General features: G+C 48.5%; 10 protein-coding genes across 10 annotated transcripts; 6 read left to right on the top strand and 4 right to left on the bottom strand.

Annotated features, from left to right (window-relative positions):
- Positions 1–248: 248 nt before the first annotated feature.
- F5891DRAFT_1227728 (uncharacterized protein) lies at positions 249–2,086 on the top strand (the record flags this gene model as incomplete). Its single annotated transcript, XM_041369525.1, has 5 exons — positions 249–716; positions 763–814; positions 862–932; positions 1,143–1,683; positions 1,848–2,086. The coding sequence occupies exons 1-5, from the start codon at positions 588–590 to the stop codon at positions 2,084–2,086; spliced, it is 1,032 nt and encodes a 343-aa protein (XP_041225704.1). The 5' UTR covers positions 249–587.
- Positions 2,087–2,836: 750 nt separating this feature from the next.
- F5891DRAFT_322411 (uncharacterized protein) lies at positions 2,837–5,236 on the top strand. Its single transcript, XM_041371338.1, has 3 exons — positions 2,837–3,853; positions 3,907–4,757; positions 4,811–5,236. Exons 1-3 carry the CDS (start codon positions 3,001–3,003, stop codon positions 4,982–4,984), a joined length of 1,878 nt encoding a protein of 625 aa, XP_041225703.1. The 5' UTR covers positions 2,837–3,000; the 3' UTR covers positions 4,985–5,236.
- Positions 5,237–5,260: 24 nt separating this feature from the next.
- On the bottom strand, positions 5,261–7,343 carry F5891DRAFT_322195 (Clavaminate synthase-like protein). Its single transcript, XM_041371337.1, has 11 exons — positions 7,167–7,343; positions 6,975–7,118; positions 6,774–6,916; positions 6,597–6,722; positions 6,497–6,539; positions 6,338–6,449; positions 6,205–6,284; positions 6,138–6,153; positions 6,028–6,089; positions 5,876–5,979; positions 5,261–5,823 (listed from the first exon to the last, which is right to left on the bottom strand). The coding sequence occupies exons 2-11, from the start codon at positions 7,036–7,038 to the stop codon at positions 5,479–5,481; spliced, it is 1,095 nt and encodes a 364-aa protein (XP_041225702.1). The 5' UTR covers positions 7,039–7,118; positions 7,167–7,343; the 3' UTR covers positions 5,261–5,478.
- Positions 7,344–8,870: 1,527 nt separating this feature from the next.
- Positions 8,871–10,769, bottom strand: F5891DRAFT_1227707 (isocitrate dehydrogenase; the record flags this gene model as incomplete). The annotated part of the gene is made up of 10 exons (XM_041369524.1): positions 8,871–8,918; positions 8,967–9,551; positions 9,606–9,665; positions 9,719–9,862; positions 9,911–9,921; positions 9,974–10,082; positions 10,137–10,277; positions 10,331–10,396; positions 10,456–10,547; positions 10,670–10,769. 10 exons carry the CDS (start codon positions 10,767–10,769, stop codon positions 8,871–8,873), a joined length of 1,356 nt encoding a protein of 451 aa, XP_041225701.1.
- A 524-nt stretch (positions 10,770–11,293) lies between these two features.
- F5891DRAFT_952658 (nucleoside phosphorylase domain-containing protein) lies at positions 11,294–12,513 on the bottom strand (the record flags this gene model as incomplete). The annotated part of the gene is made up of 6 exons (XM_041375125.1): positions 11,294–11,431; positions 11,495–11,895; positions 11,943–11,990; positions 12,041–12,125; positions 12,184–12,260; positions 12,318–12,513. 6 exons carry the CDS (start codon positions 12,511–12,513, stop codon positions 11,294–11,296), a joined length of 945 nt encoding a protein of 314 aa, XP_041225700.1.
- On the top strand, positions 12,240–13,964 carry F5891DRAFT_1034357 (uncharacterized protein). Its single transcript, XM_041361752.1, has 6 exons — positions 12,240–12,260; positions 12,318–12,500; positions 12,555–13,085; positions 13,117–13,200; positions 13,259–13,315; positions 13,372–13,964. The coding sequence occupies exons 3-6, from the start codon at positions 12,732–12,734 to the stop codon at positions 13,711–13,713; spliced, it is 837 nt and encodes a 278-aa protein (XP_041225699.1). The 5' UTR covers positions 12,240–12,260; positions 12,318–12,500; positions 12,555–12,731; the 3' UTR covers positions 13,714–13,964.
- A 76-nt stretch (positions 13,965–14,040) lies between these two features.
- On the top strand, positions 14,041–20,480 carry F5891DRAFT_1109537 (glycosyltransferase family 48 protein). The gene is made up of 13 exons (XM_041363701.1): positions 14,041–14,375; positions 14,432–14,697; positions 14,748–15,362; positions 15,417–16,427; positions 16,480–16,794; positions 16,847–18,227; positions 18,280–18,459; positions 18,512–18,893; positions 18,947–19,412; positions 19,474–19,804; positions 19,854–19,927; positions 19,984–20,047; positions 20,100–20,480. Exons 1-13 carry the CDS (start codon positions 14,165–14,167, stop codon positions 20,153–20,155), a joined length of 5,352 nt encoding a protein of 1,783 aa, XP_041225698.1. The 5' UTR covers positions 14,041–14,164; the 3' UTR covers positions 20,156–20,480.
- Positions 20,481–22,259: 1,779 nt separating this feature from the next.
- On the top strand, positions 22,260–23,424 carry F5891DRAFT_952703 (velvet factor-domain-containing protein; the record flags this gene model as incomplete). The annotated part of the gene is made up of 5 exons (XM_041375127.1): positions 22,260–22,390; positions 22,449–22,565; positions 22,617–22,989; positions 23,047–23,223; positions 23,278–23,424. The coding sequence occupies 5 exons, from the start codon at positions 22,260–22,262 to the stop codon at positions 23,422–23,424; spliced, it is 945 nt and encodes a 314-aa protein (XP_041225697.1).
- A 1,006-nt stretch (positions 23,425–24,430) lies between these two features.
- Positions 24,431–26,008, bottom strand: F5891DRAFT_1034330 (uncharacterized protein). Its single transcript, XM_041361751.1, has 7 exons — positions 25,795–26,008; positions 25,694–25,739; positions 25,540–25,642; positions 25,428–25,489; positions 25,301–25,377; positions 25,139–25,248; positions 24,431–25,079 (listed from the first exon to the last, which is right to left on the bottom strand). The coding sequence occupies exons 1-7, from the start codon at positions 25,913–25,915 to the stop codon at positions 24,561–24,563; spliced, it is 1,038 nt and encodes a 345-aa protein (XP_041225696.1). The 5' UTR covers positions 25,916–26,008; the 3' UTR covers positions 24,431–24,560.
- A 97-nt stretch (positions 26,009–26,105) lies between these two features.
- F5891DRAFT_1145971 (TB2/DP1, HVA22 family-domain-containing protein) lies at positions 26,106–27,412 on the top strand. The gene is made up of 3 exons (XM_041365018.1): positions 26,106–26,193; positions 26,243–26,398; positions 26,465–27,412. The coding sequence occupies exons 1-3, from the start codon at positions 26,162–26,164 to the stop codon at positions 27,252–27,254; spliced, it is 978 nt and encodes a 325-aa protein (XP_041225695.1). The 5' UTR covers positions 26,106–26,161; the 3' UTR covers positions 27,255–27,412.
- Positions 27,413–27,669: the final 257 nt, after the last annotated feature.

Genomic DNA, 27,669 nt, shown 5'->3' with positions numbered 1-27,669 from the left:
TATGATTAGCCAAGAGTTCATGCAACTAGCGGCACGCTCGCCACGAAAACCTGCAGTGCGCTTGTATCTATATATATAGAGGACACTGTTTCAAAATTTCATGGGTGATCGTACGCATCTGACTCTCTTGCGCACGCTGAGCGTGGGGTTGGTTGATATGATCCGTTCAACATATGATGCATACATAAAACCGATATACAGTACATTTGCGTACCTTTGCCGAAATGTACCCTAGCTAGGATGCTTTTGGACTTTCCCACTGCGCCATTCTCCCAAGTCCCAACATTCTTCCGACACAACTCTAACTCTTTATGTAAGTTTTTGTGGGACATAGATTTCACGATACATGCATATTGTTTACAACCATCTAACTACGCTTAATCTTGAACAACATAACCTTCCTTCAAATTTTGCCTGCTCTCCTACTCTGTTCTTCACCGTTAGCCTACTCAGCCACTGGGGTCCAGTTCGTGTGTGCTAAAATCCTAAGCAGCATTTATGCCCTCCTCATTTACGCTTCTCGACCCTCCGGCGGTTCGTGACATCTTGAAACTGCGCCTGTGGGCGCCATTGAAGCTTGAAGTGCCATGAGGGGCGCGTCGAAGTCCCACCCTTCAAACCCCGGACTTACTCGACACGATATCATACCTGCAACCAATCCCAGAGTCACTCCAAATACTCCAGTTCCTGAGCCGCCCCCTCGTTCTTCGAAAAGAGTTGAGAGGGATATCAAGAAACTGGGATTCAAACTGATGGAAGAAGGACGACTATTCTCGGGTCACGGTCCTTGTAGACGAGGCAGACGTCCTCTTCGGTGCGTGTTTCACTCAAGCCATGCATATGTTTACTGACATTGTACAGATCCGGACTTTCAAGAATCCACTCGCATGCTTCTTGGTGATATTACTGCAGCCCGTGGTTCACCTGTCCCAGTAATCCCTTCCTCGGCTCTATCCTCGACTCTGGATTTGGATGCAACAACTACAACAATCTCCTACCCGTTCAACTTCCTTCCCACCAGTGCAACAATTCCCAGGTCCCTTGCTACCTATCTTTCAAACTATCATGCATCCCTTACCCGCATTGCATCCCCACCGCTGCATCACCTCCCTCCGACCCTTCGCACTGAACACACCTCATAGACACGCGGGAACAAAAATGCAGACATCGAGCGCCGCATCCGTCGCGTATGGGCCAAAGATGCCCTCGTGCACTCCAAGACCGCAACCGGTTTCGGCCCCATCAAACTCTCCAAGCTCCTCGTCTTCTGCAACAAATCCAGCAAAGTCGAGCAACTGGCTGCATTCCTCGACGGCTGCGGGATCAAACGCGTCGCGCTCACCGGTGGTGTGGAAATGCAGAAACGAGGGTCGAATCATCATCTCGACGGGTCCTTGGGGCCTGTCCAGACGGGTCCGGGTGTGTGTCATCCGGCTCAGACACCTCATGTGCTTGTCACGACCTCGCTTCTTTCCCGTGGGCTATATTTTTCGCCTATGATCAAGCATGTGTTCATTGTTGACGAGCCGAGGAATTTGATTGATTTTTTGCATCGTGCTGGTTGTGCTGGACGTGCGGGCCAGGTGGGAAAGGTGGTGGTGTTTGGGAGGGCGAAAGGGAGTGGTAGTGGGCGGATGGAGGAGGTTAAAGAGAAAGTCAAGGCTTGCTGGATAGATGGTGGTGGTGGGTCGTTTAAGATTCGGACGTTATATCAACTGATCGTATGTGTATTATTCATAGGCGTCTGATAATCCCTACTCATGAATTTTGCATACTGTGCCTTTACTTGTGGCAACCGTCGCACATGACATAGAGCCAATACTTGGCGTTGCTAAATCGACCTCTAGTTACAGTGAAACTCCTGATAACATTTGTGATAAAACTATGCTTAATCGACAACGCGACTTCCCTTGACATAAATCTCACCTCCTCTCTCACTCTGTTCTTAACCATTAACCACTCTTACAGGTCCAGTTCGTGTGTGCAAGCTTTAAACAGCATTCATGCTCTCCTCAAAGTTTCCTTACACTCCTACGACCCTCCGGACGTCCGCCAAACCGCGCCCATGGGTGCCATTGAAGTATAAGGGGCGCGTCAAAGTCGCACCCCTACCCTTCAGGCCCTGGACTGATAACTTACTTGACACAATATCATACCTGCCGCCAATTCCAGAGGAACTCCAATTACTTCAGTTCCCGAGCCACGTCTTCGCTTTTCTAAAAGAACCGAGAGAAATATCAAGAAACTGGGACTCAAACTCATGGAACAAGAGGCCCGGCAAGGGGAGGACAGCTATTCCAGAGTCACGGACGACAGGCTACTGTGGAATTGTGTCCACCAATATGTGAAAAAGGATGGGAGGCCAAAGTCAGAATGAAGGGGACAACCTCCTTTCTTGTGCACACAGCGGGCTTTCCGAAAGAAGTGAGCCTGTGATGCATGTTCACGGTCCGCATGCTAAGAATCTGACAACACATTATGCATATCTAGATTTGGGAGACCACCTACTGGCTGTCATAGGGTCATGGGAGTCCGTGCATCATGGGGACTCTGCTCTGCTAAACAGACTGGATCTCAGTGGTAGTTTGTACGAGAACGCCTCTCAAACCCGCTTGCTTGAAGTCAATATTATGGATTGGACAGTGCAAGAGATATTGCACGCACTCTCATCGATGACATCAATGATGGAGCAAGTCTCCAAGGAGCGTGTTTGCCGCAGACCGGCAAATCCAATCAGCTCGGGAAATAAAAGTCATTCGGAGTAATTACTAGGTACCGTTGGTTGTACAGTGACATCGTGTATGGGTCATGCACGACCCTGCTAGAGAGTCGTGACCTGGGCTGCCGGGCAGCATGGTAGGCTAATAATCGTTTTATATAAGCGCTGGTTGTAAACTTGTAATAATAGACTGGGCCCTTTTTGGACTTGCGTAGCTATAGGCCCAGAGCAGTTGAGCTGATCAAGCTCTACTCTACTCCTCCCTGACGACTACTGAATTCATGACGCCTACGGAAAACGGCAGTTCTTCCTCATGTATCAAAGGAAAAGGAAAGGCCAAGCATCCTGAACCTTCAGAGCGAACACCTCTACTACTACATCACAGTGATGCTGCTCCGAGTCCCAGTCAACCACGTGTTGTACACGATGAAGACGTCGACCTCGAAAGTAGCTCGGACGCTCGGCGAAGGCTTTTGTCCAAGCTTACATTTGTTTTCCTGATATCTCTGTCTTCCTGCATCTTAATATTTTTGCTGCTTGCTCTGTTGGCATACTCTTATGCCGCCAGGTTGTCGGACGTGTCCCCAGAAGACATCTTAGAGAATGCGCTGGTGATACAAGGGCCGTATCGGGTGAGCGTACTCAATGTTACAGCAGACGGCGGGACATGGATACAAGTACGAGCAAGAGCTGGGATTAATGCGGGATCAATCATGGGAGTCGATACGGATGGTGACGAAGGAACATTCTACGACATGTGGAAGTCGTTTGGTCGATGGGGCGTCAATATTCTAGATAGAGTCACAGTGGATGTGTCCACCACTCAAATCTTTTCTCAGCGACAGGCGCTTTTAGCCACGCTCGATTCCCCACCATTTGAACTTCCTCTCACCGCCAATCCCCCATATGACGATTCGTGGTTATCCCCGTTGTCTTTGACTCTTTTTGTCGTCCCCACGCAGAACGCGTCCGATATAAACCAGTTCGTGCACGACTCCTGGCATTTGGGTGCTGCGTCTGTACATGCCTCTATTCCTAGCGTGATCATCTCTGGGGGCTCCACGGACAAAGGCGGTTGGAGGCAAATTCTAAAGCTCCAGAGATCAAGTATACAAACTCAGTTATCTATGAAACGTGAGTCTTTATTATCTGTTAACTTGTTTAGAGTGCTACAGCAATACTGGCAGTTCCGCCAATCCCTGGCTTGCCTACCCCGGGCAAGGACGTACCCCTACCATCCATTTCGCAGCTGATCACGTTGCAGTCTTTCGGCGTGGAGTCTGAAGCTAAAGACGTAACTGTACATGCCCTTGCAACTGTCGTCAATCCCGTGCCACCTATAATAAACCTAACTGCACCCTCACTTCCGTTCATAATTTCGCTCCCCAGTGAAAATCATTCATTAGTACCGATGGTATCGGTCCACACCGACCCGTTCATGCTAACCCACCCCAACATCACGCTTACTATCTCTGGAAGCGTCCTACCCCTCCCCCCTCATCATTCCGCACCCATTTCTGCTTTCATTAGTAGATTCCTCTCCCTCGAACCTAACCCCGTATCTGTCGCATGTCCACTATTCCCATCTTTTGCGCTGGACATGGAATTTCCGGCCCCCAGTTCCAAACCACAAATACTGCGCAATGTGACAATTCACGATATGAAGATCAAACCCAACTCTGCTAGCACCGGTTTTCTTGCGAGTGGTTCGGTGTTCGCTCGCATAGTACTTCCTAAAGGAATGGACCTTACGCTAGATGTTACCCGCGTATTTCCTGATGTTCTGGTCTTCGACGGGGAAGCACACGAATTGCCTACACTTCTTTTACCCCAACAGAAAGACAAAGAAGAATTACCGGATCCACTTCCAGAACGCGCATTTGGTCATATACGACCTGAAGATTGGTTGGAAGCGACAAGCGTTCAAGTCGACGCCGAAGGAGAAGGCTCCATATTTGCAGTCACCGCAGATATGGTCGATGTCCCGTTAGAGGTGCTTCCTGGTAGGCAGAAACAATTCAGTAATTTCATTAGCAAGGTATGTGTAGTACTCTTTTTTGCGCAACCTCATTCATGCAGGATTGGTTGCAGGTTGTATTTGGTACCCATGGTGCACTAGCTGGCTTACAGGGAACTACTGATGTTGGGGTGCACATCCTCGGATTACCGTTTCGTGATCACGATGACACAGCCACAGGAATGGACCTTTTGGGTCTACCCTTCCGAGGGAGCGTACGCATTGGAATGAAAGATCTGCTGGTATGACGCTCGCTTGATCTTTTCTCTGAAGGCCTACATGTAATTTATTTGCCTGTATCATCATTCATCGAACCCATCCACGACCACTAAGCCCATTTCAATATTCATTGTTGACATAGCTTTTAGTTCACTACGTTACACTGAATCTAGTTTTTATAGCCTAATGATACCACTGGGCACATATTGAACTTTAGGGATGGTGCCACCTATATATTTGTGCTTGAAGTTACACAGAACAGTCTAGTGATTGATAGTTCATATGTTCTGCTATATACGATTGCAGTGTTCTAGGACTTCCACTGCCTGTACCGTAATGTGTTGTCGGTAGACGTATACTATTGGCATGGACCCACTTTTTCGTAGTGGTTTGGATGGGATTCTCGCGTTAATGGTCTCCTGCACTAGACCTGTCTTGCATTTGTTAACCTGTACATCAATATTTTGGAGTAACCTCCATCGCCCAGAAAGAGACAAAACTTATCATCATACAAGCTGTAGCTTTAGTTATAATGCTTGATTTTCACCCCGTGGATGACCTCTTCTTCTATGCCATCTTCTTTTCCATTCTTCAGTTTCGACTGACCATAAGCCATCGTCCTCGCTTTCCTCCAATCTTCCATCGTCGGTGCCTCACTATCTTCGCAGCGTCCCTGAATTCCCACTCTCTGCAAGACCGGGCTTTCAACCATTGGCACCAACTTAATATCGTCGTTAGGTATGGCAAAGTAGAATACCCCGAGACGAGTGTAGTTCCGCTGGTCCACCGCGGGCTGGACAACGCGATGGATCGTGCCTTTGTAGTACCCGCCAGTAAGGAATTCCATTGCATCGCCTACGTTAACCACCTATAGACTGCTCATCATGTCATGGATTGGGACATAGAACTTGATTACCCACAAGCGCATTTTCCATGTGACGGATCCAACGCCACTTGCCTTCACGGGTCTGGATTTGCAGTGCGGCGACAGGCTGACTCCATAAAATCGTAATGCTTCCGAAATCTTGTGGCAACACTGTGAGTACAGTATCTTCGCGATAAGATTACTGACCTGTATGGCCCTTCAGCCAAACGTTCTTTGTTTTGGCTTCTTCTTCCTCTGTTCGTGGGTAGCTACGCCACATAAGCCTGCGAAGCGTAGAAATACAAGGAAGTACTTGCTACTTGATGAACCTAACTGATCGACAGGTTAGTAACGACACAAACTGTTTAAAATGTATATGTTCACCAGCTGACTCGTCGACGGCGTCAAGGACATGTTTGTTCAACAATGTATCTTCTGGTAGCTCAAGGCTGCAGGCAATAAGCCTGAGAGAAAAAAATCAGCGAGTCTTCCTGAGCACACTAGTATATATCTTTACCTCAGGATAGGTGTCAACACGTTGAAATAGTTGTGTTTGCTAAACTCCTGTATTTCTGGGAGGAGAGGGACGAGGGCTTCTGGGTGCTTTCGCTTGGTCACATCGCGATTGACTAGAAAATGTGAGGCGAGTCTATAAAAATCAATGCGCGCTGCTCACTACAATATTGTTCAAGCTGGTCGCGCACTTGACCATCGTTATCCTATTGTTTGACAAAATCAAATATTCCTCTGTTGTGCGATACACAACTGCTACGTACCGCATACTGCAATAATGTATATCCTTGGAGCATTCCATTTTGCTTTCTTGTCGAAGCATAAAGTTGCTTCTCGCCGTCAGTGACGGCCGAGAAGGGCACGTCTGCAATGTCAAACATGCGAGCTGTCTGAGACGAGATGTTATTAACAATCTATGTGACATGAGAAAATTATCTTGCTTGAGTTTGCGAATATCCATGGTTCACGACATAGAAGAACCCGAATTTCAGGAGAGCCTCCCTTAATTCAATCGCGAGCGCGGCGAGACCCTCTTCGGAGCTGGCTTTCGAAATGTCGATGATCGCAAGGTCGGCATACTCCACTGTCGATGCGTACATTCAAGTCAGTGTTCTGCATTAAGCACAATACCTTGCACAGACAATTTTCCTTCGTAGGAGGTGCGGCAACGTGGTGCGGCACGTAGGGCAAGGTAATGCTGGACATTGCAATCAAGAACGCCGAGGGGTGACAGATCTAACAAGATTAACCATGCAACCTGCCCTTATATAATTAAGCCTTGGAGCCTTGTTTCAAGTTAGCCTGATCTATAAAAAGATTGCATGGTCACGCACTAGGCTACTAACAAAAAAAGTAGTCGCCGCACGGTGACAATAGGGGATATGGCTCCATTGCCAGTGCATCAGCGACATACCACCCGAAACATTCCAAGGAGTCTTGACAGGTAGGCGTTCTGAAAACCTGCCTTAAAATATGATTTGGACCTCTACATAGGACGGGAGTGCTAGGGCCAAAGTTGAAGACGCAGGACGTCCAAGGTCATGAAGAACTTGACATTCGTGAGCTGTGGCACTGTGGAACCCTTCTTCCGAGTCGGAAGACAGCCTGATACCATTTGGAATAGCCTAAATCCGGTCTTCAACATGATTATCGATGTAAGGCCATCAGAAACCCGATCTGAGTCCTTTAGGGTGCGTTACATTGATTGTGCGACCTTTGCATCGTAATATGACGAAAATCAAGGACATGCTCTGTATAATAAATATTTAGATTTCTCACCAGGGTTCTTCTGTATCCTTCTGCCGACTCGGAGTTGGTGAGTAACGAATCACCATGCTACGTATAGCGTCCATCTTGACTCAGCCTATATGTAATATTCAGGTAGATAGATCATGCCCAGTCACGCGTAGCCACGTCGAATCTCATCAACTGCCAGTGGGATCGTACGTATCACTTGATGGATATGATACCATAGGAACCTTTTCCTGGGAGAAAATCGGAATCAAAAAAAATCGCGCGTGGGCTGGGACGTACCAACAGAGCCCAACGGTAGCAGAGTGTTACAAATTACGCCCACAACCATAACCTCCTTTAATCGGGTCTACGAGGCAGCGGTAATAGGCTGAGTCTAGAACAGGATGTAGTAAAGTAGCACTGCCGAGCGCTGATGTAAATGTGTGTGCGTGAACAAGGCGCAACCTTGGCCCGGGCCCCGCCTCTCACTCATCTATCCCCGACACCCACTTGAGCGGGTAAAGGGTTCTAAATGTCATGCCGTTGCGCTGGCCGGTGATCAAACCGATGTGGTCGTATGACCCTCCGAACTCCTACACAACATCGGAGCTGGAATGTTTCTCTGATAACCGTATCAGAATGACGTCTGTTTCTGATATTCTCTGGTTACTCTTCGAGTCAAGTCTTCAACACGGCGGACTGACCCTTGATGGTTCATTCCACTTCTGTTTCATGCTTTCACTGTCGATGGCATGGAGGGACCGCAACGCACTGCACTTTTTTTCTGATGGCTTGATGTTACTCTTCGAAGGGACGTCTTCAACATGGCCGACTACTACTCTGACACCAAATCCCTTTTCGGTTCGGAAACGGCCGAAAAGGGTCCCTAATTAATGGTGAGTGCTTTAGACTGGAGGCCAGGAAACTTGGGGGTCTGAAGCTTCCTACTTCCCCACTAGCCCTCCCCCAACCTGTCAGTGGGTCATGGTTGCTGGATGCAGCTGGCCGGTCATCGAATGCGGTTGCAGTCGTGTGACAGAACCTGTACTCCCACTGGGTATATAGGCTCAGTGGTGTATCCTAAACATAACGGGAAGGTCGGGTGACTGCAGCAGGTGCTAAGAACGCGATCTGCCTCGCGACACTTTGCTGGACGGTCTGGCTTGGGCTTCGCTTATTCAAGCCAGTCGCTATCGTTATCGCTCGCGCGCCGCACGTTCCATAGAAAAGTAGAATATTTGTTCCTTGAACATGTATTGCCTCTATTTACATAAGAAAGATACATCTTCATGCACGACACACGCTCAAGGTTTAGCAGTGGCCCCTTCAGCAAGCTTCTTCTGGAGCTTGACCTGAACGAAAAATTAGCTCCAGTACATGTATTCATAACCACCACTTACATTCACCGCATCCATGTACTTGTCAGTGACGACCCAATGTTCTCTCTTCATGTTCTTGCCGTGGATAGCAAGAGCAAGATCCTTGGTCATGATTCCATCCTCGTCAATCGTTTCCACACATGCAGCCTCAAGATCCAAGCAAAACTTCCTGAGCTCTTCATTGTCATCCAGCTTAGCACGGTGTAGAAGTCCACGGGTCCATGCAAAGATCGACGCCACTGGATTGGTCGACGTCTCATTCCCCTTCTGGAACTCACGGTAGTGTCGGGTGACGGTACCGTGGGCAGCCTCACTCTCAACAACCTGGCCATCAGGAGTGATCAGCTCTGAGGTCATCATGCCCAAGGAACCGAAGCCCTGAGCGAGGATGTCACTCTGTACGTCACCATCGTAGTTCTTGCATGCCCATACGAAACCACCGGAGGACTTGATCGCTTGTGCAACCATATCGTCGATAAGGCGGTGCTCGTAGTATATACCGACCTTCTCGAAAGCGTCCTTGTACTGCGATTCATAAATCTCTTGGAAGATGTCCTTGAAGCGGCCATCATACTTCTTCAAGATGGTGTTTTTTGTTGACATGAACTAAACACAGTAATGTTAATATTGTGTGTGCGGGTCGGGTAAATTCGGACACACCAAGGGCATCTTCTTGAGGAGAGCCATCTTGAATGATGAATGTGCAAACCCGGTTATTGACTAAGAACGGGTATAGTCAATGGTCGCATCAGGGCAAGAACTGTTGGATTTACTTCATCAGTGTTGTACATGCTCATGGCGACACCCTTTCCCTTGAAGTCATACACGTCCATGACAGTCTTGGCGCCTCCATCAGCAGGGGCGTATACAAGCTGGAGCTTCCCTGGTCCCGGTGCGACGAAGTCCGTGGAACGGTACTAAACCCACATGAACACGTACACCATTTACGTTCAGAAATCTCATACCTGGTCACCGACTACATCATTGTCAGGCTTAGCAATCACGAGATAACGAACAGAATAACGAACATGCATGACGGCCAATCACGATTGGCTTCACCCATCCTGGAATCGGCTTGGGAATCCGATCCAATATGATGGGCTCACGGAACACAGTTCCGCCAAGGATGTTACGGATCTATGCCGTCTGTTGAGAAGTTGACGATGATTGCTTGTCAGATACAACACTCACCGTGCCGTTCGGGCTCCTCCACATCTCCTTGAGCTTGAACTCCTCCACACGAGCCTCATCGGGCGTGATTGTCGCACACTTGATGCCGACCTTGTGCTCGAGAATGGCATTGGCGGCTTCCACGGTTACTTTGTCGTTGGTCTTTCACCACATGAATATGCAAATTAAAGTGGATTGATGGAATGGGAGCGTACCTGGTCACGGTACTCGAGGCCAAGGTCGTAGTACTTGATGTCCAGTTGTAAATAAGGAAGGATTAGCTTGAAGTAGCAATCACATTTGAGTTAAAGTGTAACAGAACATTTCAAACAACACGCACCTCCTCCCGGATCTTTTTCCAAATAATCCTCGTCATCTCATCTCCATCAAGCTCCACGACGGGTTTCGCTACCACAATCTTCTTCCCATATTCTGTTAGAACCGGATCAGCGCATGGTTTTGATAGAAGAGCGTTGCAGAAACAGCACGTCTACTGCAAAGGCATAGCTCGAGGGCTCAAGCCACCCTATACCAGATGCATGCAAATTACTCACGTAAGCTCATCGAATTCGCAAAGCCTCGTGCCAGCGGTCTGCTCTGCGGACCCAGCGAGTGTCTAATAGCAGTAAAGAGCGTCGCTCCTTGCACTGGCATGGTTAGTTAGCAAAACGAAGAAAAACGCTGGTATGTGGCAGAATCAAGACAGATGCTAATTATTGATCGCCTTTTGTAAGCGTGGGCTTGGAAGGTACGAATGAAGCACACGGCGTGCGCGTGGGAGGTCGTGAGCACACTAACAACGAGCCAGCGGCTGCTGGGGAAACCTTACCTTGACTTAGAGTAGAAGTTCAAGCAAATGTCCTTGCTTGAGCTGGCCCGGCTGGGTATGGCATATGGAATGACGGCGCCCCGTCACGGCTGATTTAGGAGCATATGCCAGCGCATGCTCCGAGTGCTGCCAGACGATAATCAGCTGCTCTTGGACGACGCAGCAGAGGAATTTGCAGGTATGGTATACTTAAGGACGGCCGAAGACCGTGTTAGGTACTTATATACTGAACCTGCCGTAGGACTTAATCGCTTGCAACAGAAGTGGTGCGATATCTTAGGAAATCTTCCCAAGTACATCATATCATAAATCCATTCAAAATCGTCTTGACTACAGTATCCGACTCCATTCACGAGTTTCCCGGGATAAGCTCCACGATGCGCTCGACGAGACTCCTCATCACCTCTGCCTTTTGTCTCCCGATCTCCAGGACTTCTTCGTGCGATGCAGTCCCCACAGGAGGAAGCTCGATGCGCTGACCAGAAAGCTACAGAGATCACCATCAACGGAGCGATTAGTCTCGCAGTGCTTATTCTACATGGTTACGTACCTCAGCTTCAACCTCTGCCTTGATACTTCTGTAGGTATCAGGTATGACCACCATGTTAGTAGCGAGGCTCAGCACCATGACCTCGAGCTTCTCTTCTCGCGCAGCCACTACTTCGGGTATGGTGCTCATACCAACTACGTGCGCACCTGCATTGCGCAGGAAACGGCCTTCAGCGGGGGTTTCATATGCGGGACCTGCCACCCAGGCATACGTCCCTTCAGCTAATGCAGAGGAGTCGAAATTAAGATAGTGGGAGGCAAGGAAGGCAAGGCGTCGTAGACGAGGGGAGTATGCGTCACCCAGAGGAATAAATCGGGCATATTCCGGGGATACGAGGGGTCCGAACGAGGGGTTCATCCCAGTTAGGTTTGGGAGGGCGAAGTGATCACGGATCACGACGACTGCGACATTGTTCAGCCTTGGGCTTGATATGGATGAAAGATCATACTTGTTCCAACGGGTATCTCTGGTGTCAATGACCCAGCAGCATTTGTTACTGTATTGGATCAGACATATAAGTTGTCTGTGAGTCAAAAGTGTGCTTACTGATGACATCTTTGACGCCTAATCTCTTCATAAGTCTGATACCATATGTCACGACTATTGGCTTGTGGCCCTCATACGGATGGAACTGTCATCGTTTCTGTTTCAGTAAACTCGCTGGCGAAGTGGTGTTCCACTTCACTCACTCGCCCGAGCATGGCGACGACAGGTACATTATCCTTGCCCATCAGTCCGAATGCGAGCATACTTTTTTGGCCAACAACTTAGTAGATGGTCTTTCTGAGATCAGTGATATTTGACCGTCCTTATCGGCGCATACCTGTGCTCTCTCCGAAACCCTGGAGTTGTGAGTACGGAAGTTGTACCACATCCTTCAAGCTCGAGACAAGGGTGCTGAGACCAGATCCACACACGATTCCGATGCGTGGCTTCAACAAGCGAGGATCGGTAACCAAACGCGAGATGGTTTCGAGAGTTTGCGCGAATGGAAGTACTGGGGTGGCTGATGAAGACATGTCAGGGTCAGAAAGAGCAGATCTGTCGGAAACTGTTTTACATAGAACGTGACTCGTATTATGATTTGATCTCCTGCCACTGATAAGCGTCCGGAGCTTCATGCAGCCATTATTGCTATTGCATTGAGATAAAGACGAACGAACTCATCGAACTGGCCAAGCTTGCCGATCATTGGCTGCGGCCGAACAACGACACGGATAATCGTTACAGTGATGGCATGTCAACAAGCCTGGGCCTGAGATGCCAAGCATGCTCCAAAGAAGCATGGTTTCAATTGGTCTGCTACGCACTTCATGCTCTACGCCTAACCATGAACAAGCTCAGAAAGCCCAAGCCACCCGCCACGATATACAGCCCACCGTCAAGTATCCAAACAGCTCGATCTGACATTCATAATAACAACCAACATTTGGTCTCTGAATCTGTTCAAAGTAAACCTCCAGTATCGAGAACGATGCAGATCGCGAGTGCCTCACTTGCTGTGGAAAGAATCTCTACCGCTAAGAACACGCTGGAATATCCTAAGACGACATGGTACTCTGCACCTGCTGCTGCCAAGCCTCGCACATCCGTCGAGCAGTACTGGGCTGCGCGTGCACTAGGTGGCTGAAACGGTGCTGACAACACGTGTTCAGTATCAGAAGGAAATGACAGACGTGAGGCTAGGGAAGGAAGAGAAGCAGACGGTGAGTATTTCCATTGTCTAAAAAATGTTCTCGGTGATTAATCGCGACATAGAACCAGCTTGCGGCTCTCATGCGGGCGAGCGAAGAACGGCAGAGCAGGCTCGAAAAGTTCGTCGTGCGTTACATTGACTTGCTTGTGTTCTCATTCGCAAGCTCATTTTATTCATTCAGGTAGCCCTTTTAGCATGTTTTACACTTCTCTTCCTTGCGTTAATTTATATACTGCTGCGTGATTCCCCGAAATCGAAGGGTGCCTCGCACTTTACGATACCGATCCTCTCCCCGTTTACTTCAGTGGTGAGCTTCGTTAATTGCCGTTGCGAAGTTGGCATCATTTCAAACGGAACTATTACCAGGTTCGAACATGAAACAGGCATCATCAGTGCGAGATCCGTGTCATTCTTCATTCTCGTCGTAGGCATCTTATCATATGCCTATCTTCCGACATTGGTTGTCAAAAAAAAGATAGCCCCCATGGTACAAGATTTAGGTTGTAATTCAAGACGTGGCTGACGTAGCCATGAGAACGGTAACTTCGCTTCCCAGCGCAAAGTAGGGCTAGGCTATGGGAGGGGCTATTTTTTGCAAAGGGCACGTGTATGCGATACTGGCGGTTTGCATGCCCATTCCTCGTGCGCATCGAGTCCAAGTCGACTTCAAGACTGTGAGCACGCATAGGAATTCAAGTCGACTTTAACAGAGCACGAATAACTAGTACTATAGCTAGTAGTACTTACTTAATGGAGGATGACTGAAAAATTAAATGATGAACCGAGCCACTTGGTTTGGATCGTGGAGTTATGGGCCGTGGGAAACAGAGTGTCGTTCACAGGATGGGTGCAACTTTGTACCAAAACGTTACACCTTTGCTCATTCTTCTTTACGCACCACCACTCCTTTTCTCTGTCCTGACCACGGCACTCTCAGTCCTGCTGGCCTGCTAACACGGGACACAGAGGTCAAGATGTATCCTCAGTCTGCCTCGCCGACAGCAGATCACGCAGATCCTTTCACTTCTTCAGCGGGCGGTCCTCGCAGATACGTTTACAGCGACAACGACTCTGACAATGTTGACCCTTACGGTCGTAGAGACACTTATGCTTCAGACAGCAGCAACAATGGACTAAACGACGCAGAGCGATACTATGACCACAACGGTAACTACGACTCATACGGTTTGTGGAGCACCCTGCTGCGCTATTCTCATACTCACACTTGTGTTATTTTCAAGCACAACCTGACACGGACTCGGATGTCGATATCTATGGCCAGCGGTATCCTCCAGCATCCTCAGAATCCCTAGGACCTTCGAGAATGGGCGTGTCAGATTCAAACGCTACGACATGGGCCGAATACGCAGGACCACAAGGCGCCCGTGATGCATATCCCGCCTGGTCGGCCGAGCGTCAAATCCCACTCTCCAAGGAGGAAATAGAAGACATTTTCCTGGACTTGACTCAGAAATTCGGGTTCCAACGAGATTCCATGCGGAACATGGTAACCTTTATTTTATTCAAAATTGTTGTGGATGTTGACAACCAATCTAGTTTGACTTTTTGATGCAACTGCTGGACAGTCGAGCATCCCGTATGTCGCCCAATCAGGCGCTCCTCACACTGCATGCCGATTACATCGGTGGTGAGCATGCGAATTACCGTAAATGGTATTTTGCAGCTCAGCTCGACCTCGATGACGCTGTGGGCCACGTTCAAAATCCTGGTCTTCAGCGCCTCAACCGCAGGGCCGGCGCTCGCTCGTCCAACGAGAAATCGCTAGCAACCGCTATGGAGCGTTGGCGCCAGGCCATGAACAACATGAGCCAATATGATCGCCTCCGCCAGATCGCGCTATACCTTCTTTGCTGGGGTGAGGCTGCCCAAGTGCGCTTTGTTCCCGAGTGTCTGTGCTTCATCTTCAAGTGTGCGGACGACTATTATCGTTCGCCTGAATGCCAGAACAGAGTAGATCCTGTGCCTGAAGGTTTATACTTGAAATCTGTCATAAAACCCTTGTACCGCTTTATTCGGGACCAAGGTTATGAGGTAGTCGATGGGCGATTTGTGAGGCGGGAGCGAGACCATGCAGATATCATTGGTTACGATGATGTCAACCAGCTCTTCTGGTATCCAGAAGGTATTGCTCGGATCATACTTACCGATAAGGTACGCTGTTATTCACTACTCACAATTATATGCTCAACCGATTTTGCAATTCAGACGAGACTTGTGGACCTTCCACCTCCCCACAGATTTATGAAGTTTCACAGCATTGACTGGAATCGCGCGTTCTTCAAAACCTACTATGAAAAACGTTCTTTTGGACACCTCCTGGTCAACTTCAACCGCATTTGGGTCATTCACGTCTCTCTCTACTGGTTCTATACTGCATACAACTCCCCTAAAGTATACCAGATCTCACTTCCTTTGAATAAAGTCTACAACTCCCCGGCACTGGCATGGTCTGTCACCGCACTCGGAGGTGCAGTTGCGACAATTATTATGATCGCAGCGACGCTCGCTGAGTTTTCGTATATCCCCACTACCTGGAATAATACTTCTCACCTCTCCCGCCGCTTGCTATTTTTGTTTATCACCCTCGCGCTGACATGCGGCCCAACCTTCTACATTGCCATTGCAGAAAATAGCTCAGATGGGACCACGAGTTCACTCGCCCTCATTCTCGGTATCGTCCAGTTCTTCATCTCGGTTGTTGCTACGCTCCTGTTCGCGACTATGCCGTCTGGACGCATGTTTGGGGACAGAGTCGCCGGAAAGTCGCGGAAATACCTCGCCAGTCAAACGTTCACCGCTTCGTATCCTGGGTTGCACGCGAAAGCGCGCTTAGGCTCAATCGCGCTCTGGGCTCTCGTTTTCAGTTGCAAAGCCACAGAATCTTATTTCTTCCTCACGCTTTCTTTCCGTGATCCCATTGCAGTGATGGTAGGGATGAAGATTCAGGGTTGTAGTGACAGGTACTTTGGCTCCAGTCTGTGCACCAACCAAGCTGCGTTCACGCTGGCCATCATGTACGTGATGGACTTAGTGCTGTTTTTCCTCGATACGTTCCTTTGGTACATCATTTGGAATACGGTGTTCAGTATCGCGCGGTCATTCATACTTGGCTTGTCGATATGGACGCCATGGAAGGATATCTACACTAGGCTACCAAAACGGATCTATGCGAAGCTACTTGCGACGAGGGATATGGAGGTCAAGTATAAACCGAAGGTCCGTTTCCTCAATCGTTACCTGAATGCACCTTAACGATGATTTTATATAGGTGTTGGTTTCGCAGATTTGGAATGCGATTATCATTTCCATGTACCGCGAGCACCTGCTTTCTATTGAGCACGTGCAGAAGCTGTTGTACCACCAGGTTGACTCGGGGCACGATGGTAAACGCAGTCTCCGTGCGCCGCCGTTCTTCATCTCTCAGAGCGATAAGGGTTTCAAGGGCGAGTTCTTCCCTTCGGGCAGTGAGGCCGAGCGCCGCATCTCCTTCTTTGCGCAGTCGCTCACGACTGCTGTTCCGGAGCCGCTTCCTGTAGATGCTATGCCCGCATTTACGGTCTTGACGCCACATTACAGTGAGAAGGTCCGTGCTTCGTTTATCTTATCCGAAGTTGTCCCGACTAAACACTTTTTAGATTCTCTTGTCGTTGAGGGAGATTATCCGCGAAGAAGATCAGAATACCCGTGTCACTCTGCTCGAATACCTGAAGCAGCTCCACCCCGTTGAATGGGACAACTTCGTCAAGGATACCAAGATTTTGGCTGAGGAATCTGCCATGTTCAACGGCACGAGTCCTTTCGGCACAGATGAGAAGGGCCAGTCAAAGATGGATGATCTGCCGTTCTACTGCATTGGCTTCAAGAGCGCTGCCCCCGAATTTACCCTGCGAACCCGTATTTGGGCTTCCCTGCGTGCGCAGACGCTCTACCGCACAGTCTCCGGTTTCATGAACTACGCGAAGGCGATCAAATTGCTCTACCGCGTGGAAAATCCCGAGGTCGTGCAGCAGTTTGGCGGTAACACGGACAAACTAGAACGCGAGCTGGAACGCATGGCCCGGCGCAAGTTCAAGTTCGTTGTCTCGATGCAGCGGTATTCCAAATTCAACAAGGAGGAGCACGAGAACGCCGAGTTCTTGCTGCGTGCATACCCAGATCTTCAGATTGCGTATCTGGATGAGGAGCCACCACGCAAGGAAGGTGGCGAATCGCGGTTGTATTCTGCGCTTATCGATGGTCACTCTGAATTCATTCCTGAGACTGGCCGTCGTCGCCCCAACTTCCGCATTGAGCTCCCCGGTAATCCTATTTTGGGTGACGGCAAGTCGGACAACCAGAATCACGCGATCGTCTTCTATCGTGGCGAATACCTGCAACTCATTGATGCTAACCAGGATAACTATCTGGAAGAATGTCTTAAGATTCGCAACATCTTGGGCGAATTTGAGGAGTACTCGGTGTCAACTCAGAGCCCGTACGCACAATATGGTCACAAAGAGTTCAAGACAAGCCCTGTAGCCATTGTCGGCGCTCGCGAGTACATCTTCTCGGAGAACATCGGTATTCTTGGTGATCTCGCCGCCGGCAAGGAGCAGACATTCGGTACTCTGTCTGCTCGTGCTTGGGCATGGATTGGTGGAAAGCTTCACTATGGTCATCCTGATTTCCTGAACGCGCTCTACATGAACACTCGTGGTGGCGTGTCGAAGGCACAGAAGGGTTTGCACCTTAACGAGGATATCTATGCTGGCATGAACGCTTTTGGTCGCGGTGGTCGTATCAAGCACACCGAGTACTATCAGTGTGGTAAAGGTCGTGACCTTGGCTTCGGTACCATCCTAAACTTCCAGACGAAGATCGGTACTGGCATGGGAGAGCAGATGCTCAGTCGGGAGTACTATTACCTGGGCACGCAACTGCCTATCGACCGTTTCCTCACCTTTTACTACGGCCATCCCGGTTTCCACATCAACAATATGTTGGTCATCTTGGCCGTCCAGTGCTTCATTGTGACAAGTATGTCTTCTCTTACGACTACGTGCGAGTTATAATTGATTGTGTTATGTAGTGGTGTTCTTGGGAACGTTGAACTCTTCTATCTCAGTGTGTCAGTATTCCTCCAGTGGCACTATTCTGCCTGGCATGGATGGCTGCTACAACTTGACACCCGTATTCGACTGGATCCACCGTTGCATCATCAGTATCTTCTTGGTGTTCATGATTGCCTTCCTGCCGCTGTTCATTCAGGGTATGCATGGTTCGTTTATCTTCAGTGGAGTACGGTTTTGACACTTTTACAGAATTGGTGGAACGTGGAACTGGTCGTGCCATTATTCGTCTTGGAAAACAGTTCATGTCCCTCTCGCCTGTCTTTGAGGTATTCTCTACTCAGATCTACACGCACTCCATCATCAGCAACCTGACCTTTGGTGGTGCCCGATACATCGCGACAGGACGTGGATTTGCAACTACCCGTATCTCATTCAGCATTCTCTTCTCTCGTTTCGCCGGACCGAGCATTTACCTCGGCATGAGGACCTTGATCAGTCTTCTCTATGTCACTATGGCACTTTGGACGCCTTATCTGATTTACTTCTGGATCTCAATTCTTGCACTATGCGTTGCTCCTTTCTTGTTCAATCCGCATCAATTCGCGTTCGCGGACTTTGTGATTGACTATCGGTCAATTGATTCTTTTGTTTTGTTTGCCTGCTTTGCTGATGAATGCATTGTAGGGAATTCTTGAGATGGATGTCTCGAGGAAATTCGCGCTCGCATAACAACTCTTGGATCGGTTACTGTCGTTTGTCGCGGACTATGATTACGGGATACAAGAAGAAGAAGCTTGGTCTCCCTTCAGATAAAATGTCGGGTGATGTTCCACGCGCCGGTTGGAGAGCGGTCATCTTTTCCGAGGTCATCTTCCCTATTGTGATGGCGGTGCTATTTACCATTGCCTATATCTTCGTCAAGTCCTTCCCCGATTCGACTGGCAGTATTCCACCAAATCCTCTGATCCGAATCGCGATCATCGCCCTCGGTCCGATCGTATGGAATGCTGCAGTCCTCCTTATGCAGTTCATCATCTCCATCTTCCTGGGTCCGATGATGGACCCCACGTTCCCGAGATTTGGATCCATCATGGCATCTACCGCTCACGTCCTTGGTGTCATTGGCATGTTGGGCTTTTTTGAGTTTTTGGTGAGCGTTGTAGTATATCTACTATCTGGCAGTTCTGACATAGTCCGGTTTGACATTGAAGTGGTTCCTTGAGACATGGAATGCATCCCACGCGGTTCTTGGCATTATCGCGGTCATCGCTATTCAGCGTGCAGTTCACAAAGTTCTCATTGCTGTATTCCTATCGCGTGAGTTCAAGCACGATGAGACGAATCGTGCGTGGTGGACGGGACGCTGGTATGGACGTGGTCTTGGCGCTCATGTCATGTCACAACCCGCCCGTGAATTCATTGTCAAGATCATCGAGCTATCGCTGTGGAGCTCTGACCTTCTCATTGGTCACTTCCTACTGTTCATGTTGACCCCACCCATTCTTTTCCCATACGCGGATCGTTTGCATGCGATGCTGCTTTGTGAGTTGTCTAACCCAACATTCTTCGTGTATTACTGATATCGCTATAGTCTGGTTGCGTCCCTCCAAGCAGATTCGCGCTCCCCTCTATTCTCTGAAACAGAAAAAACAACGCCGTTGGATAGTGAGTGTTTTCAAGTGTTCGGGAGACGAGCAAAGGATGCTCATGCATGACCCCAGATCATCAAATATGGCACTGTTTATGTGATCGTCATCATCATATTCACAGCACTCATTGTCCTTCGTGAGTCGCTATTGCTACTTACTTGTTTCTTGTTTATTGATACTCTCCCTAGCCGCCGCCTTCCGCAACAGAATTCATTTCAACTGCACTCTATGCAATAATTTGTAATGAATTCACTTATCATCTATAACTCGCATTCTTTAGATTATCCACCATTACTTGTAGTCTTTTCTGATCCTGTCGCGCGCTGGACATTCACATGATCAATTGCCAATATGTCTAGTTTTGATGACATTGTCAACCCGCCTCGTACTGCATGGACACAATTGGTGTAATGTACTACGGATACGAACTTTGATAAATCACATATTTGGGTTACATATACATATGACGAAGGAAATCTTATACTTTTTTGCAATGCTGGCAATTTTGAATCTGGAGACGATGCAGTCGTACTGGACATTGTCTAGGGACCGTAGGAAACGTGTCAGGCTGAGACATTCGATCGAGGACCATACTTATCATCATGCTCCTATACCATTTCCGCAGATCTTGACAGTGGACTCGGACATATTCACAGTTTACCTGAAGGGCTCTACCGGCGCCACAACAGTTATGTTAGATATGAGAAGTTTGGTGTTTTTGGACCCGCGAATTCCAGACTTTTACACTGCCATTCAACCGAGAGTGCTCTTCCCAACTATGTCGTTGCTTCGCATACACCAACGCCACACAAAACCTGGTCAAGTAAGGAACCGTGAGGGTGAAATGCCAACTGGATGTTAATAAATGTGTGAAAAATGAATCCGCATTTATAATACACCTAGAGCGGCCCATCCGCGTGCATCTGGCATACTCTGTTCAAGAAGCCCGCAATTAGCAGATCCAAAGTGACAGCTACAACATCCGTGCGATCAGCCATGAACTAAAATTACAGTAGTAGATGCACCTGCTGAGCACTATCACCGATAACGGCCGGTGGTGTCACGTGCGAGGTCTGCAGGGTGTTGGTTTCCATCCCAATGACCGCATGGCAGATCGTGACCGGTGTTCCAACGAGATGAACAGTGGTGTCATGTTTCAAGATGACTGAAGGTGTGGGTTTGCCAACCCCCGATCGCCTCCGTCAGAAGTGTGATCAGTCCCGCTTGGTTCGTATGGGATATCACGTCTGGATGCGGCTCGAGTACTCCAACTACATTTGATGGATTTGCTCAGTTGTTGCCTAGAGAGATACGGAGATGAAGCAGGGGTAGGAACCAATGGACGGTCGACGCGATGATAGTTGATAAGGAGACTTGTGAAACTTTAAAAGGCGGAACTGAGGTCAGTGAAAAGTAACCGATATGATAGTTTGAACGTACTGTTTGCAACTGAGTTAAAATGTAGGGAACAGAGAAGAATTGAGGAGTCAGCATCTGCGATGCATGCCTTGTAGACAAGAGATAACTGTAGGCGACACATCAGAATGTGCGTCCTTCCGGGACCGCAGGTCGTACTATGCGTTTAGGTAGTTGCATGTATCATCTCCTATGGGGTTTTTCCAAACGGAAAATAAACAGGAATGTATAAAAAACATTGATGCAGAAGTTCTGAAAATCACCTGTGATCATACTCGAGTAACTCCTGTGTTCTAGAATGGCCATCGTCCGATATAGTAGCGCAACCGATGGAGTCGGCAAGATTTCTTATCACGGAGAATGTGTGTTGACGGCATGAGAGGACACCGTTTGATTCGATGACAATGAATCGGTGGGGCGACTTCGGACTCGGAGGCTATCAGCTGTTAGAACGGCAGTGTTTGATAAACTAGAAGTGATTTACGGGATTTGTAGATCTGTGGGCTCGACAACGCTGGCACGTGGGTCCCCGCCATGTTGCTGGTTCCATGGGAGTGCGCCAAAGCGCCGGGTAAAACGGAGGAGTTTGACAATGACGCCACGAGCAGCTACTTGTTAGAATCGGAGTAGTCGATGGATCATGCGATTCATCCATACCTCTGTATTCAGTTCATTTCACTATGCACGAGCAGGGCAGGAGGTGCTGGCCCAAGTTGGAGTAACGTCACGCAAATGGGAATTGCGTCTCCATTTAGTGAACGCCCAAGATCGTCGGAATTGTAGGGGAACTTCAGGAGTGACATATACTGGATGAACATCGTACACGCTAACGCCGTACAGTGTTATCGAAGTTTACGTCTGTTTCAAGTACGACCCTTCTTATCCACCCACCTTTCATTGACTCAGACTCAGGGTCAGGCTCCCTGCACACTATGCTCAAGCCAGCACCTCGAACGACTCTATCATACATCAACGTACCCATCCATTTCACTGCTGGCCACTTCCGCGGAGGATGCGCACGTGCTGAGCTCGTCGAGATACAAAAAGCAGACCTTGGGCGAAAGTGATATCGGTGCCTCCTTCACTCGTTTCCATGTGGCTGACCATCATCATGCATGCAGGTATGCTCGTGTAGACAGACGCCCTCTCGACCCACCACCAGTGGTTCAACTCAGGCTATATCACATACATAATGAGGGTACTGAACATGAATCCGAACAAGAAGTTCAAGACTACGAGTGAGTTGTTACCACTCAGGGTTCCCAGTCCTGCTTCAATATCTATTATAGCAACATCCAATGCCTTGGATTACTATGCAATGTCGACTTGTTTCCAGCAGTGCCCACTCAACCCGATGGCTCATCGGAGTCAGGCTCCCTGCCCCGTCTCCCTCGCCAACCTTCGCCAGTAGTGCAACCCATCCGCCCATCTAACAACTACCCACCACCTTCAATCTTGTCTACTGATCGATTTCATCCCTCAACCAGTTCGAGTAGGATTCTCGTGTCAGATGCTAAGCTGCCCCTCCCTCCTAATGTCTATCTCGATTCATTCCAAATTTCCGAAAATATGAAATGTACTCCCGCACTCTCGGGTGCCACTTTCGTTCAGCCAGCTTGTATAGACTATGAAGGCAAGAAGGCTCTCGTCTTTCCATTCTCTGTACGTCTTTCATCATGGTCGAAGGTTTGCTCTCACATGACACGTGCATCTATGCAGGACCTTGCGGTAAAAATTGAGGGCGACTTCTTCCTCCGCTATCGCATTTTCGATCTCTTTGCGCGTACGGCAGGTCTAGCAGATATACCAGTGCAGGCTGAGTGCCACGGCGGTCCATTCCGCATATATTCAACCAAAGAATTTCCTGGTTTACAACCTTCGACAGAGTTGTCCAAGGTAACTTGGAACCATTTTAAAAACAATTTTTGATTGAGTTTGTCGGATTTCTAGCAACTCTCCAGATATGGTGTACGACTCAATACCCGCGAGACGGAGCGCAAGCGCAAGAAAAAGGCTTCCGAAAGTAGCGCCATCCCAACTCGAGCAAGCAAACGCAAAGCCACAAGGATTCTGCGGAGCGAGAGCGAGTGTGATTGAGTTTGCTGCAGTTACAGATCAGGACGACTACGTTCAACGGACTTGGCATTTTCATTCGATTTCCTCCCGTGAAAGGTTTATTTATATTATGCAGTAGCATATATGCACATACACGGATGTAACCCATATATACTGTTTTGCTCATGTTCTGTTAGTGTGAGATCTACTGTCTATACCGATGGAAGATCTGAGCTATTGCGGAGGCGAACTGGTGAGTCCAATCAGACGACAAGGAGAAATTAGCTCACTCTTCGGCCCATCAGCGTCATCGTTTGACATGCCATCAAACGCAAATTCATAGGGGTACCAATCATTCCCGCCGTGTTCTTGAGCAACTTTCCAATCATCAGTCGACATGCCAGCTTCAGCTGCTCTCGCTTCAATTTCCTCATCGATCCATTTCTTTTCCCGTTCGTCGTACACCCATCCATCATCACAGTCGCACTCGCATGTAGTGGTGAATTCGTAATCTTGTTCAAGTTGTCTTTCGGTGGCCCTGACAGGCACCGTCTTCGCTTCCTGCAGGGATTCCTTTCCTCTTGGCGTTGGTTCAGCTGCGTCGACACCTGCATCGCCATCGGATAGAGCTTTGGGAAGTAGCTCGTCTCCCACTTTGTCTGGAACATCTTTCTCGACCGACTGCAGTCGGGAGATCTGTAAATCCATATTTAAATCAATATGTTCGACCGAGAAATATTTCCTCACTTTCACTTCCAGTTCTTCAGGCTGCTCCTCAGTCGTACTATTGGCCTCAGCGGGAACTGGGGTAGAATCTTCTGAACTGTAGGGAGGAATACCCCGCTTCGTACCAGCAGACCTTACCTTGTATGGCGGCTGACCAGATGAAATGCACGTTATTATGGGATGGGTTCAAAGTAAGAGTGATATACTTGCCCTCGCGATTGTACTCTTCAAAGTCTTGCTCCTGGGCATGGTGGTCAGTGGTACTGCGAATGGTATGTTTCAGTCGAGTTTCAGAATATGTCACAAGTACTGAATTGCGTCATATACCCCTAAGGATCATTGTTATACGGAATATAGTGTAGGTATGCATATGCTACATGGGTAATTGTCTAGATCAGTGCGGGATGAAAAGTATGAATGAGTAGGATATCAATGTGAGAACGCCTCGTAATTCAAATAAGACTTTGGCACTGGGGGCACACAAACACGGGAGAGCTTTTCCTCTTCGGGGGAATAGCTGCTTCAATGTCCACCTTATCCTCCCAGTCAGTAGGTAAAGAACCGTCAAGCAAGCTGCGGTAGATCAATTGGCGGGCCGCCACAACCGCTTTCACATTCCCGACGACGCCCCCCGCTTGCACGCCTTTCACAATCTGTTGCTGAGCCGCCTTCACAAGCTTTTCCGGCAATTCCTCAAGTGGATCTGAGATCGAAGATTCAGGTCCCTTTCTCCTTTTACGGCATGGTCGTGAGCCGACCAAGTCTTCGATAGATAGCTGTTCATCTGTATCAGGCCAACTTTCGATAAACTTTCGGGCCCTGGCAGCTGCATCTAATCTTTGTGTCGGTCTTTGCAGACATTCTTGATGGTAGGCTGCACAGCAAGCTGGACGCGGGCAGAAATGCATTACTGGGTCTCGATCGGGATTGTAAGATACACCGCAGCAACAAGCAGTACGTGTAATATTCGGCTGTTGAAGGGATGAATATTATCACTTTCACTTCAAGTAATCGTGGAAGGTACACTCACGAGAATTTTCCGAGCGCGGTATTCCAAATCGAATCGACAGAAGAAATCATCAGAGTCGAACACCTCTTGGTCGATAGAACGTTCATCATATCTCATGACAGTTGCATGATCTACACGGACAGAGTTCAAACTGATAATGTAACACAAGAAATAGGAATTTACCACAGAAACTTGCTGTAGATACATAATCATAGTAATCTGACATGATCCGTTCATATTGACCACAGCCACTGACATCACTTTGATACTTCAGAAATTATTCACAAATGTCAATTCTCCGTGCACTCACAAAGACTTGATTACAGAGTTGACTTCCTGAGGCGACCAGTACCACTGTACGAGAACCCATACCTGCGTCATGGCTGAGCGAAGATAATACCAGAGTCAGTGGCAAGACGTACATCTTCGTCGTTTCTTGCCCTGATTTCTTTAATTCTACCAATCCAATACGCAGTTGGATGGTGTAATTTGTCCGGAAGCACCCCTTCCGGTAGAATAAATGCGCTGTTGCAGGTCAGCATTCACTACGTCTTGTTTATAAAGTCAGACACGAACGTTTCCCCGATAGAAAATCGATGCTGGTTCCCCTCTTCATCAGCAACTAAAATCCAGCAGTTACCACCATCAAGCTGGGAAAAAAAGCGAAGATATCATACCTATAAACGAAGCAAAATCTGGCATTGTTTTCCATTCGCTGTCGGCGGGTATGCCGATTGTATACTTTGGTTTTGATACTTTTTTACGCGTAAAAAGTGACTTCTTCTTACGCCGAGACATGTTGAAAAGTGAAGTTAGAGACGACAGTTTAATTTTCAGCACTCAATGTCCCTTGAGGTTGTCCGAGTCCAACCTGTAAGACGCGAAGAAACCTGAATGAAACGCGTCTGTGGCACCATTATTGAAATTCAGTTGATGATGTAATCATTCCATGTAAAGCGATTCGGTGTTAATGCGTTGTACCCTTGCGCACAGTGGCACTTTGTACGAGTGCACTGATTTTTTTGTTCTGAGATATTGCACACCATGGTCTTCTATTTTACATCTTGCATGATTAGGTATGCCTTCATATATGCTCAAAGAGTCACATACTGATGTTGTGAATAGTTCGGTTGTCGTTTTTCTTTATCCTGGCTATGCATCCTACAAGACCCTTTCCCAGAGACCAGCCTCTGAGGAGGAGTTGGAGCGATGGCTGATGTACTGGTCGGTACTGGGATGTATCGTCGGCGTCGAGTACGCTGCAGAGTGGCTTATTTCATGGTCAGTCGGTTTACATCGATGGTATCAGTGTCAAGGTCCTGATACACCCCTTGCGCGTGTAAATAGGGTACCATTCTACTACCTCGTGAAGACCATATTTCTTCTCTATCTAGCACTCCCGCAAACGCGCGGCTCATCCTACCTCTACATCAACCATCTTGAACCATTCTTCCAGGCTCATGAATCCCAGATCGATGCGACGCTCGCATCTTTCAAAATTCGCATTTATGCCTTCATCCAGCAAAGGTTTCGTATTTTATGGGATGCACTCGCTGCGGCAATCGGTCAACAGCAACAGGCCCAATTTGCTCCCGCAGGCGGGGTGACAGACACCGGTGTACCCCCAACTTTGGCTGACCCTGCATCAGGGCCTGCTCGGCTTGCCATGGGGCTCTGGCACTCGTATGGCCCTACGATCCTCGCTTCTGGCACAGCACTGCTGCGTCAAGGTGCTGCGGCAGCGGGAACATCTGCTGACCAAGCCTGGAATACTCCCGCAAACACCTTCACAAGGCGTTCTGACGCAGGTCATCAGGGCTCCTTGAAAGATCGCAGGCGCGAGCTTGAAGCCGAGCTTGCGTTCATTAATTCGGCAGAGCGTCCTGCTGTCTTGACTCCCCCCGCTTCAGGCTCCGTCCAGCCACCCTCCCGTGCATCTTCGGACTTTGAGTTGCGGGAGCGTGGGTCCAGCTTTGTTGGGCGATTTGAGGAAGTAGACGTCCCCAGCGATGCAGAGGGGTATGACGTTGATGGTGATTCGGGCCGGGAGGGTCGTGACAGGCCTGAGGCAAGGAAAGCTGCCAGCTGGTTTGGCTGGGGAGGTGCGGCGCCAAGCAAGGGCGGAAAGTCGGATTAGTTGAAGGCTTGATGATGAAGTACTGGGGATCTGTATCATGGTGATGATAGTTGTATTTACATTTGGACGAGACGTGCATAACTCGGTACATACTCGGTAATTTTTCTGATCATGGTTGTATTCAATCTGTAACATTGTTATATTTGTTTTGCCGGTCTGCAAGAGTTGGAACGTTTGAAGGACGTACATAAATCGCCGTAAAAAAAAACACCAACATGATAGACAATGTTCTAGTCCGCACCAAACAATCTCAGACTCTGGATTCAGTCAAATGAGAACGTAAATTGAGTAACTTCTCCTTTTCTCCGTGTGATAGTGGAACAAGCCGAGGAGAGCCTGAGGTCGCTCTAAGACCAGGAGGCTGGCAATGAGCCTTATGATATATGAACACATATCGTAACTGTACAACTTCTTA

The sequence above is a fragment of the Suillus fuscotomentosus genome (assembly GCF_016647785.1).
Source record: "Suillus fuscotomentosus strain FC203 chromosome Unknown F5891scaffold_28, whole genome shotgun sequence".
NCBI lineage: Eukaryota > Fungi > Basidiomycota > Agaricomycetes > Boletales > Suillaceae > Suillus > Suillus fuscotomentosus.
This window is presented reverse-complemented; position numbering and strand designations above follow the sequence as displayed.

Bases quoted from the DNA above. Each gene is read 5' to 3' on its own strand.
- F5891DRAFT_322411 (XM_041371338.1), top strand. From the start codon at position 3,001: ATGACGCCTACGGAAAACGGCAGTTCTTCCTCATGTATCAAAGGAAAA. The intron at 3,854-3,906 runs GTGAGTCTTTAT...CAATACTGGCAG, and splicing joins AACTCAGTTATCTATGAAAC to TTCCGCCAATCCCTGGCTTG. The intron at 4,758-4,810 runs GTATGTGTAGTA...GATTGGTTGCAG, and splicing joins TCAGTAATTTCATTAGCAAG to GTTGTATTTGGTACCCATGG.
- F5891DRAFT_322195 (XM_041371337.1), bottom strand. From the start codon at position 7,038: ATGTCCAGCATTACCTTGCCCTACGTGCCGCACCACGTTGCCGCACCT. The intron at 6,540-6,596 runs GTACGTAGCAGT...GTCAAACAATAG, and splicing joins ATACATTATTGCAGTATGCG to GATAACGATGGTCAAGTGCG. The intron at 6,450-6,496 runs GTGAGCAGCGCG...CACATTTTCTAG, and splicing joins CCAGCTTGAACAATATTGTA to TCAATCGCGATGTGACCAAG.
- F5891DRAFT_1034357 (XM_041361752.1), top strand. From the start codon at position 12,732: ATGTCAACAAGCCTGGGCCTGAGATGCCAAGCATGCTCCAAAGAAGCA. The intron at 13,086-13,116 runs GTCGAGCAGTAC...CGCGTGCACTAG, and splicing joins CTGCCAAGCCTCGCACATCC to GTGGCTGAAACGGTGCTGAC. The intron at 13,316-13,371 runs GTGCGTTACATT...TTATTCATTCAG, and splicing joins GCAGGCTCGAAAAGTTCGTC to GTAGCCCTTTTAGCATGTTT.
- F5891DRAFT_1109537 (XM_041363701.1), top strand. From the start codon at position 14,165: ATGTATCCTCAGTCTGCCTCGCCGACAGCAGATCACGCAGATCCTTTC. The intron at 14,376-14,431 runs GTTTGTGGAGCA...GTTATTTTCAAG, and splicing joins CGGTAACTACGACTCATACG to CACAACCTGACACGGACTCG. The intron at 16,795-16,846 runs GTCCGTGCTTCG...AACACTTTTTAG, and splicing joins CGCCACATTACAGTGAGAAG to ATTCTCTTGTCGTTGAGGGA.
- F5891DRAFT_1034330 (XM_041361751.1), bottom strand. From the start codon at position 25,915: ATGTCTCGGCGTAAGAAGAAGTCACTTTTTACGCGTAAAAAAGTATCA. The intron at 25,643-25,693 runs GTTCGTGTCTGA...GACCTGCAACAG, and splicing joins CGATTTTCTATCGGGGAAAC to CGCATTTATTCTACCGGAAG. The intron at 25,378-25,427 runs GTGAGTGCACGG...GAAGTATCAAAG, and splicing joins AACTCTGTAATCAAGTCTTT to TGATGTCAGTGGCTGTGGTC.
- F5891DRAFT_1145971 (XM_041365018.1), top strand. From the start codon at position 26,162: ATGGTCTTCTATTTTACATCTTGCATGATTAG. The intron at 26,194-26,242 runs GTATGCCTTCAT...TGTTGTGAATAG, and splicing joins TTTACATCTTGCATGATTAG to TTCGGTTGTCGTTTTTCTTT. The intron at 26,399-26,464 runs GTCAGTCGGTTT...GCGTGTAAATAG, and splicing joins GCAGAGTGGCTTATTTCATG to GGTACCATTCTACTACCTCG.